Source organism: Phalaenopsis equestris, unplaced genomic scaffold, assembly GCF_001263595.1.
Source record: "Phalaenopsis equestris unplaced genomic scaffold, ASM126359v1 Scaffold000848, whole genome shotgun sequence".
Taxonomy (NCBI): Eukaryota; Viridiplantae; Streptophyta; class Magnoliopsida; order Asparagales; family Orchidaceae; genus Phalaenopsis; species Phalaenopsis equestris.
In genome coordinates this window covers 1572-12662 of record NW_018165288.1, presented here as the reverse complement: position 1 = coordinate 12662, position 11091 = coordinate 1572, and the positions used below count along the sequence as shown (strand labels likewise).

The 11091-nt window shown below is 42.3% G+C and overlaps 1 protein-coding gene across 1 annotated transcript; it reads right to left on the bottom strand.

Annotated features, from left to right (window-relative positions):
* Nucleotides 1–2846: 2846 nt before the first annotated feature.
* On the bottom strand, nucleotides 2847–10539 carry LOC110031833 (cation/H(+) antiporter 19-like). Its single transcript, XM_020735247.1, has 4 exons — nucleotides 10421–10539; nucleotides 10037–10240; nucleotides 4420–5418; nucleotides 2847–4338 (listed from the first exon to the last, which is right to left on the bottom strand). The coding sequence occupies exons 2-4, from the start codon at nucleotides 10220–10222 to the stop codon at nucleotides 3082–3084; spliced, it is 2442 nt and encodes an 813-aa protein (XP_020590906.1). The 5' UTR covers nucleotides 10223–10240; nucleotides 10421–10539; the 3' UTR covers nucleotides 2847–3081.
* Nucleotides 10540–11091: the final 552 nt, after the last annotated feature.

Below are 11091 nucleotides of genomic sequence, written 5' to 3'. Positions count from 1 at the left end.
GTAGAACCTAAACAAGAAATTTTAGTGAGATCTCAGTCAAGGATTTAGAGAGACATAGTCTATCTCCTAGGAAGGAGTAAGTGATACTCCCACCACTTTTTTTTGAAGGTTATAGAAGCAAAAATTAGACCGACAATATTTAAGGTTTTTAGAGGTTTTCAAGAATCTAATCATAAACATCCCATTTGCAGAAATTTTAGAACAGATGTTTAGTATTGATAGTTCATGAAAGATGTCCTTATTAAAAAGAGAAAACTAAAAAATTTTGAGATTGTAGCCCTGACAAAAGACTGTAGCAGTATTTTGCGAAAAAAGTTGCCACTAAAGCTTAAGGACCCAGGTATCTTTGCACTTCCTTGCATCACAAGAGACAGATTTATTGGGAAACCCTAGTATGAATTAGGAGCCTGAATAAACCTTATGACCTATCCATTCAAATGGCTAAGATTAGGAGATGTCCAACCCACTTCACTGACCCTTTCAGTTAGTTGACTGATCCTTGACCAACCCAAGGGAAATCATAGAGTACATATTGGTTAAGGTTGATAAATTTATATTTTATGCTGATATTGTGGTCCTAGATTTGAATGAAGAACAGAAGATATTGTTGATTCTTAGTCAGCCTTTTTTACCCATGAGAGTGGCAATGATTGATGGTTAGAAGGAGAAATTGAATATGAGAGTTAATGATTAGGAGGATATATTTGATGTTTTAAAATCAATGAGATTTCTTCATGTCACTAGAGATGATCAGTGTCATAGAGTATATTTGGTGGAAGCGGTAATTTTGAGATAATTTTTTGAAATTCTGAAAGTGGATCTGGTAGAGCAAGTAATGGTTAAGGATTGTAATGAGACATCTATGAAGGATTTTTGCTCTACTATTAGAGCATACTCTATAACCATTAGGTGGAGATTTGATCTCTTAAACACAACCACAAATACTAAGCTTTAGTGTCATGTACGAAAGTATCCCTTGAGTTGGAATTGAAGGTCCTATAAAAGCACCTCAAGTATTTTTATTTGTAAGATTCAAGCGACAATATCTTGAACTTTTCGAGGGGTTTAGCAGTTGAAATCTACCAAGTGAATGCATTCGTTGGCTGGAGAGGGGCCTCAATGTGCTCAAAGTGTTTTCTTTCCATCAATATTGGCTCAAAACTATCATGTTACTAGGAGTCTCTTGCTCTTAATTCGAACAAGTATGCCCTCCAACCTTTTGGAGTTTTTTTCCTTTTTAGGATTTTATTTCCTTCTTCCTACTATTACTTCTCTGATGGCTTCTAGTATTTGACCCATGATCCAGTCTTTTAACTCTTGGATATATTGTTGAATGAACTCTCGAGTGCACTCTTTGTTCACTAAATATTTTATGTGGGCTCGTTTGTTAAGTATCATAGGGGGGTTACAAGGTATTTTATGTGTAAGAAAATTGAGTCTATGGCTCAACTACCCTATCACTTGGCCTACTGAGATAAGCGATCTTTAAGTCGGTAAGGCCCGTTCGGTTGACTCTTCTGAGTTGGGGCAATCAATCAGCTCTTGTTGTCAATTGGTCATCCAAACTTTGCTTGATCAGCTCTTGTTGTCAATTGAAATTCTGAGTTGGGGCAATCGATCAGCTCTTGTTGTCAATTGGTCATCCAAACTTTGCTTGATCGGCTTGAGTCAACTAGTCGGCTACCTTGGTCAAGCTGCCAACTGTCGTCCCCTAAATAAGATGGTTATATCACTACTATGAGACTAGGATGTCTGGTAGAGGGTGAATCACCGTAATTTGACAGGTAGCCGACCCCAAGACAGGAGATCCATTTGGAGTGTTCATGAAGTGTGTAGTGATGAGAACCTTAGGACTCCTGAATAGTCTTATGAACTCTTGTGAGGTGGCTGGTGATGTTGGTATGAGAGTTGGGCTGATGCCTTCTCTTGTTTCGATTTTCTTGATCTTCAACTTGAGCGGCCTTCGTTTGAACAGCTTAGGATTCTGCTTCGAAAGAGCTGTAATTGGTCAATCAGTCCCTTTAATCTTTCTTTGATGTGACATTTGATCTTCCTTCAGTGGGTCGTCCGTGATTATACTTTTGGCTTTTAGTCCGTTGAATTTCCTAAAGATTCTGGTGACATATTTCTGATATACGATCTAGAAACTAAATATATATCAATAAATTTTTAATGTCAACAAATAATGAAATTATCTAGGCACGTGACTTGAGCAACAATATTTCAGAATTATTTGTAAGAAACACAAGTCAATAGTTGAGCTTAATCAATTTGTCAAGGTGAGCCTGCTTATCCAAGGCATTTCAATTAGCTCCATATAATCACATCAAGTGGAATAACTATAAATAATTTGAATCACTAGTTCAAATGACTAAATTCAACAAATCATTCCAATAAAAACAATTCGACAAGGTAGATACACTTTTATCAATCCCCCAAATAATGTCATGACTTTATAAGCTAAATCAATCAACATTGTGTTGTGTTTTTAGCAGCTTTGACACTTTCTTTTTATATAACCACATTTGTAACCATTCTTAGACATAATCAACCCAACTTATAAATAGGAGAGATTATTTCCCAAAAATAAAAAAAGGAAAGTATCCTTTAAAAAGACAAGAAATGGGTCAAGGAAATTTCTCATTTCTTTTTTATTTTCTAAATCACCTTATCCTTCTTGTTTTGATTCCAAGTCAACATCTTGAGATATCGATGTTGCAATTGCGAGAAAAAAATATTAATTCATGACTCAAGATGCATTCAAAGTCCAATAATGAGGCGCCACATGTTAAGTGGGTCAATCTCAGTGTACTGCAGTGAACTCACTTGATACATGACGCCTCATCTTTGAATCCGAAACACAAATTACAGATGTAATATTTAATCCAATTGCAAACCTTCAACACGCCAGCGAAGGAGAACAAAAACATATATCCAACTGAACTTGAACAAGCGTAGCTTTACACATGAAATGTATAACAATACAATAAAGAAAATAACATGTTAACTGTATATAAACAATTTTATATAATTATTAGTGCCGGGACAGAAATGACACGTGTCTCATGATCGATCGTCTTCTCAAAGCGGATTAAGTTGGCTTTTAGAAGAAGCACCGGCGGCGGGGGTATCCGGCGACTCGCCTTCTTCTGCCACCTCTTCTACAATCCCAGTTGCTATCGAAGAGGGATCGTGCTGCCTGATGACCAGCACGGATGCGGTGGTTGAGTTTGATGCTCCCATGTAACTTCCCACCGGCCCAAGCTCCGGGCAGTCGATCCGGTCGGTGAGGGGCATCACAGGCGTCCTCTGACCCACAAGGAAGAGGTCGCATCTTCTTACCTCCTTAATGGCTGACACGATTTCCTCCCTTTTTCCCGCTATCCTCTCCTCAAGCCTGATCGATCCGTCGGTCTTCTCCGCCACCCTCTTCTGCAGTCGGGTTATGCATTCATCGTCATTGGATCGCTGATCTCCGTCCATCCCAATGCCGATTCCCCCGGCTTCGCTGCTTGGGAAAGAGGGGCAGCCAGGTGGAGGGAGGAAGCAGAGGACGGTGAGGGCAATCCCGGGATGCTCGGCCATTCGGAGGCCATAGGCTAGGGCTTCCCGATCGTCTGATCCGCCGAAGAAAAGAACGATGACGGAGTAGGAAACATCGCTGGCGGATACCTGGGCGGAGCCCCCGAAGCCACGATCAATCAGGATGGCGACGGAGCAGGGGGCGTGGTGGAGGACTCGCTGGTTCAATTGCCGGTATTCATTGCCAATTGATACCATCGAGCCGTCCACCTGCTGGATCTTGTGGAAGGGGAGCAGGATTAGGGTAACGCGCTTCTGATGGGCGCTGGTGACCACGTCCTCGTGAATGGTGAGCAGGTCTGAAATGGCAGTCATGGGCCGGATGGTGACGTGGCTAAGCTGCTGGTAGGCCTGGAACGCGACGACGATCTGATCTCTGCCGCTGTCATTGGCGTCGATGTTATCTTTCTTGTTGTTCCAGAAAGGGACGCCGTTGCGACGGGCCTTGTGGACCATATAAATGGCGGATGGGCGTTCGGAGAGCTCCATGAGATGCATGGCGTAGACAGTTAAACCGCGGCGGCCAGTTCCACGAGAAGATTCGATCAGGTTTATGAGGGTGGGGATGTTGCGACTGCCGTGGAAGCACGCAAGGATCCGCAACTCGCTATCCATGCCCGCACTCTCGATCTTCCTCAGTTTGTACGGAGCCGCCCGCCGCGCCGGCTTGTAAATCCCCATCACAATCGGCGTCGTTATGAAGGTCGTGAACAGCGCCATCAACACCATGATCGCGAAGGTCTCTTCGTTTAACACCTGTATTTGGTTTTGTCCAACGGATCAAAATGAGATCTTTCAAAGAAATAAATTCACTGCTGCTTGTTGAGTCATTATTACCTTTCGATCTTTTCCGATATTGAGAACGATGAGTTCAACGAGGCCTTTAGTGTTCATGAGGAACCCTAGCGCGAGGGCCTCCCGATGGGGGATTTTCATAACGAGGGAGGCGAGAATGGTGCCCCCGATCTTGCCGAGGCAGGCGTTGAAGATAACTAAGAAGAGCAGAGCCCATGAGATGCCGCCGCTGATGGTGGCGACGTTAGTTTTGAGGCCGCTGGAGACAAAGTAAAGCGGCAGAAAGAGACCGGAGATGAGGTCTTCAACTTTCTCGATGAGAACGCCTGCGAAAGGACCTTCCTTGGGAACGACAATACCGACCACAAAGGCGCCGAAGAGGGCGTGGATGCCAATGGCGTCGGTAATGAACCCGGCGGCCAGAACGGTTGTGAGCATGGCGCAGATATAGATTTCCTTAACCGGCTCGCCCTCTACAGAGTGATGAGCCATCCGCGCGAGAACAGGGCGAAGGGCCAGGGCAACTATTGCGACAAAGGCAACGCCGGCGAGGAGTACCCAGAGAGAGACAAGCGGAGAGCCGGAGCCTGAGAGGGCGATGGCTAGTGCGAGGAGGATCCATGCGGCGACGTCGTTGACGGCAGCGGCAGACATGGCCATGCGGCCTATATCGGTCGTGAGGAGCTTTAGCTCGGCGAGGATACGAGCAAGCACGGGGAAGGCGGTGATGGAGAGGGCGACGCCCATGAAAATGAGGAAAGGAGTGCGGCGAACTCCTTCGGCTATGGTCTTGCGGAGGACCAAAGAGGTGCCGATGCCAAGGAGGAAAGGGAGGGAAATGCCGGCGATGGCGATGGCCAGGGCACGCTTGCCGGTGCGGCGGAGGGAGTTGAGATCAAGCTCAAGACCCACCAGGAAGAGGAAGAAGAGCAAGCCGATGTTAGCGAGAGTGTCAAGCACAGTCATGCTCTGCTTGGGAAAAACGGTCTCTAGAAACGCCTTGCTGCGGCCCAATGCCGACGGACCTAACAGAATGCCGCCCTGCAAATTTAGAAATATAGAAAGAAAATGATGATTATAGAAATTGCTATTAATACAGCGAAGATTCTTATTAATCATATATATTTTATATCATATCAGCATTACAATTTGAATTTTAACATGGAGGTACTCAGTCGGCCGACTTGTTTCAATTTATCACACAGAAACCATAAACATAAACGACCGGCTGAGTGGTGACACAGCGATGGATTGGTGGAACGAGGCACCCAATCGACTGTAGATTTTGTACGTTGCAGTAAAGTGGGTCGATCAATTAGCCGCCATCAAGAATTCCTTCGTGCGTCCCGGTCGGCCTGGACTATTGGTGTGACATGCCCTTGATGTAATGTGTCGATTGATTCCCAACCGTGCAGTAGTGTATGGTAGGACGACTTGGTTGTCTGGCCGTCATCTAGGCCATCTAAATGCTTTGAGATTTGTGCTGATAATTGTGGTGTATACATATTAGTTCATTTAATTTCCCTTCTCTCTGAAAGTGACATCTATGATAACGAAAAAAATTAATACAAAAATCAATAAAGTCAATTTAATAATCAACTTCCCTTGAATTTTGTGTCCAGTGCGCTATATAAATAGTCACAAACTTGGCATTGCATCCGTTATTATTATTTTTCTTTGATCAGCCGATTTGAATCATGATCGACGATTAGAGAAAACTCTATATAAACCCCAAGATTTTGGCGAAGAAAGGCTAGGGCCTTTGGCTCCTTCAAAGAGAATCAATGTCAGGAAGGAAAGGAAAAACGATTGAGGTCCGAATCTACGCCGGCTGATCGAGTCGGCTCATCTAGGGACCCTAAGAGGCAGGTGTCGAAAGTTCCTCGTCAGGGGACTGCGATTACTGAGTCAGGTGTGGGTGCGAACGACGGGGGCCAGCAGGCCTTGCTTACTCAAGGTGTTGTGGGGGCACAAAATGTTAAAAGGGAACAGAGATTGGTATACCCCTCCCTCTACTCACTAAAGGCACATCGCAGTAGGGGAAGCGGGGAAGATATCTGAAGACCATTTCTTCATTGGATCGATTTATGAGTACGTAAAACAAAATTATTTTTTTTGTGGCCGCCGTTGATTTTTAACATTTCCTTGAAATTATTCATATGTAGGTACATTGGTTGAGCCAGAGGGTCATCAGAACGGCGTGCAACCAAAAGACACTTCAGAGTTCGTAGTTGCTGTGGCCAGTTTGCAGGCTGAGCTTACGGGAACCCTGCTAGCAGCAATTTCGGGAGGATACCGACTGTCAACTCTTGTACTCAGCGCTGATGCTGATCAAGGGCTAATGGAGCATCAATCGCCTCCCCTTGGAGCCGTGGGACAACAAATTGGAGGGGTGAGGCCCTCGGTGACAAGCTCTGTCAGGCTCCTCTATCACGGAGAAGTCAGCCAAAAATATGTGATCATTGAGCTTTAACTGTTGTTCGAGGGATGTGGTGATATTGAATTCACTGAGCTCTACCGTCCATTTCAAGAGTCGACCAGAGTTCTCTGGCTGCGTGAGGATAGACTTTAACGGATGGTATGTGGTGATCCTGATCGGATGAAACTAAAAATACGGTTGAAGCCTACGAGTATAAATAATCAACGCAAAGGTTCTTTTTTCCATAATAGGGTACCTAGTATTGGCATCATGAAGCACTCGACAAATGTTGTAGATTGGATACTATTTTCCTGACTTCTCTCGAACTAGGACCGGTTTACAGCCTCTCGTCTAACTCTGAGCTATTGTGGCAGTTCTTTTGTTGGCTTCTGACTCTAGAGCAGTGATGGTGACGCTAAGAAATCTTTCAAGTTCCTGAATGCTTCCTTACTTTCGGTCGTCCATTCAAAATTCTGGTTTTCCTTCAGTGCCTTAAGAATGCAGCGCACTTGTCGACCGACTTCAGGATGAAACTACTGAGCGTGACGATCTTACTGGTCAGTCTTTGGATTTTCTTGGTGTTTCATGGAGGGGTTTAATCTCATATTGAATTTTCAGGTATTATGAAGGTTTCTTTTAGAACTTTGATGTGTTGTTCCATTGATTTAGTTTTAATAGAATATTTTTGACATACACCTCAATATTCATTTCTTTTTATTAGAGAAAATTACATCCATAAGGCGCTGATAGATCACCCCAATATTTTTCAATTTAAAGGGCATTACATTAAAATAAAATATGCCTTATGCAGTAATAAATGTTATTTTCTCTGTGTCAGCCAGATGCATCTTTATCTGGTGGTAGCCGAAATAAGCCTCGAAGAAACCCACCATCGAGTATCTTATTATTGCGGCCACCAAGGTGTCAACCTTTGGCAAGGAGTAGGTTTTTTGGGCAAGCATCATTGAGGTTGGTGAGGTCGATGCACATTTGCCACTTGTCTTTAGCTTTCTTGACCATGAAAACATTCTAGAGCCTCGTCGGGAACTAGACTTCATGAATGTAGCTAGCGTCCAACAACTTCTGTACATCTGCCACTATCGGGTAAGCCAAAGTTTTGGAGGTCAATAGGATCTTCTGTTGTACCGGACGAGAGGAGGGCTGATATTCAACCGGTGGTATGTTGTGTCGATTGAAACATCGGAGAGTTAAAGTCCCATTTATTCATATTTTTGTCATGTATTCATAGAGGCGTGTTTCATACAATTATAGAAAGGAGGAAACAATTATAGAAATAATGCTTAATGCTATTAAAACTCTACTTGATTGTATAGATTTTATGTCATAATTGCATTACAATTTGAATTTAAACATTGGCGGTAATCGACTGAGGCGACCGGCCGAGTGACATCTGTGCTTTCTGAAGTATACGTTGGTCGATTGAGGTATTTTATCGCATGGCGGCCTTGCTCGATGTCTTTTGGCACGCTCGACCAGAGTAATTAGTTGTGAGGTAGTCATTCGGTCCGGACGCGAGGCCAGTTGGTCGAACATGATCGATCGACTTTTTTTGTTGAGTGACCCGTGAATCATTTTTCATTCAACTTGAGTCTTACGAAGCTCGTGTCCAACCTGCCTGGTTGGTTCGTCGCCTCAGCCGGATCTCCAAATCATACAAGGTCCTAAGTAGATATTGTCACAGTCTATGTGGAATATCCGAAGAGACTCGTTGCTGAGATGATATATGCCTCACTTTAGACATGTCTTGCCACCACCGAGCGGGGAACCATTTCCAGAGCTAGAACCTAGCCCGTGTTTGGACACGCGGTTTCATGCTCGGCCTTGAGTCGTCAGTTTTGAATGAAGGCTCTTTCATCTTTGCTAATTCGTTCTCTTTGAAATCCGTGCATATATTTTGGTTAATACAATATAAATCTATGATCATATTAATGTTGGATGGTTCATAATTAGATTAGCACCATTGATATGTTAACTAAAAAATTTATCTTTTCTATCGAGAGCTTCAGCATGATTAAGCTTTAGGTTAGAGCATGATACGGATGATTGCAGACATATTCAAAGAGGAGACTTTAAGTTTCGTTTTCTTCTCTCTTAAAATCTAAACAAAAAGAATATACTTCCTATCTAAGCCCAATTTTATATACCATCTCTTCGACTTAACAAAAAGGCATTTTAGAAGGAATATTCTAAATAAGTGTCCTCTTAACAGCATATATTTTTTCTTAAAAATAAACATCTTGTTTTTCAATCAAACAGTAAGTGAATAATTTTCACGCACCGAATAATTGTAAAAGAAAATTACGGAAAAAAATTGCGTATATAAGACGTACGCAGAGCTGCGTATGTCTGTAACCTGCAAACAGGTTACAGGGAGGATTTCAGGAGGTTATAATCGCGTTATACCCTCTGTAACCTCCCTGTAACCTACCTATATATGAAGGTAGGTTACAAAGAACAAAGAGGTTACAGGGGGTATAACGCGGTTATAACCTCTTAAAATCCTCCCTGTAACTTGTTTGCAGGTTCCAGACGTACGCAGTTCTGCGTACGTCTTATGTACGCAAATTTTTTTCCGAAAATTACAGTAGAAATGACGATAAAAATCAGATGCTACAAAGAAGCGGAAAAAATTTGGCTGCATACATAATAGGTTGCGGGGAGGGTACTTGAGAGTTATATCCGCGTTATACCCCATGTAACCTTCTGTAAAATACTTGTAACCTACAGAAGAGCGGAACTTACTAGAAGGTATATATAGGTTACAGGTAGGTTACATTCAGGTTACAGGGGGTACAACACAGATATAACCCCCCCCCCCCCCCCCCCCCCCCCTCACCCCGTACGCAACGCTGCGTACGTCTTACGTACGCAAAATTTTCTCCAAAGAAGCATGAACAAATAATCTTTACGACGCAAATAGAAATTTATTTAATCTAAGGCAATGTTTGGCTGCAACTTAATTTTTATTAAATAGGACTATTAAATCTGGAACAATTGCAGAATAAATGTGCCACCTAATTCAGTTTCCGATGAATCAATGCAAGAAAATTAGATATAACAAAAACAAAGCAATGAATTTATTTATTTATTTATTTTTTGTATTTAGCTGAATTTAAGATGAATTCATGATTAAATCTGATATTAATAATGTCGAAGCATATGAAGATGATAAAACGCAATTTAATGATCATTAATGGCAATGTTAAAAAAAAAACTCACAATGACTTCGGCGATGACGCGGGGCTGGCGGAGAGGGCGGAGGAGAAAACCTAGGGTTCGTGTCAGGAAGACGATGAGGCAGATCTGTACGATGGCTAGAGGCAGCGCGAAATCGAGCGGATTCTCGCCTTGGAACGACCCGTTCGATGTCGCCTTCATCGGCTTCAAACATGTCGTGTTCGCCATCGTCGGCTCTGCTCCGGCCTGTGAAGATCAAATGAATTAACGATGATCCATGAATTCGAACAATCTCTTAGAAGCTCATCGTTGTTATGTATGGATGGAATAACATTACCCAATGCGATGTTTTGGAGAAGAAGGGAAGACTTAGATTTAGGGATTGAGTCAGTGGGATTGAAACAGAGGATGCGGATTGAAAAGTACCTTTAGAGTTCGATGAATCGGGGGCACTGCAGTTTTCTTGTGATTTCTGCAGCTTTTCTGTTTTTTTTCTTTTCTTTTTTTAAAGGAGGAAGCGCGAGCGCCGCGGTTGAGACCGTTGATGCAAGTCAGCCTGCGTGGATTTTGAAAGGAATTAAATTAAATTTTAAGAAAATGATGGCATTTACATGCATGTCATATTATTCTTATTTACTTATCTTATATTTAGCCATTGATATTTAAGTGCATACTACTCAATTTTTTAATATCACATGAAAAGTATCACTACCGTCGTATCTTTAAAGTTGAAATACACTTTTTAGGTGATGTTCGTGTTGCGTCTCGTGTCAGAAAGATTGTCTATCCAACACAAGCACGACTCACTTTTTTTTTTAGTGATTGCATTTTCCATTTTGGATCTGACTCACTCATTGAATTTTTTTTTTTTTTAGTGATTGCATTTTCCATTTTGGATCTGATTAGTCGTATCTTACTGTAGTTTTAGTACTGATTAGGTCAGTTTTCTTTTTTCCTTCAGTTGTATCAATTGACTATTAATTATGAAATAAAATTTATATTTTATTATTTATTCTTATTGTTATTCGCATATAGTTTTCCTTTTAAGAGGAAATGGGAGGAGGGGGATCAAATATTAGGGGAGGAGAGGGCTGAGG

Bases quoted from the DNA above. Each gene is read 5' to 3' on its own strand.
- LOC110031833 (XM_020735247.1), bottom strand. From the start codon at position 10,222: ATGGCGAACACGACATGTTTGAAGCCGATGAAGGCGACATCGAACGGG. The intron at 5,419-10,036 runs GTGAGTTTTTTT...CTAAATTTGCAG, and splicing joins GCGTCATCGCCGAAGTCATT to GGCGGCATTCTGTTAGGTCC. The intron at 4,339-4,419 runs GTAATAATGACT...AACCAAATACAG, and splicing joins ATATCGGAAAAGATCGAAAG to GTGTTAAACGAAGAGACCTT.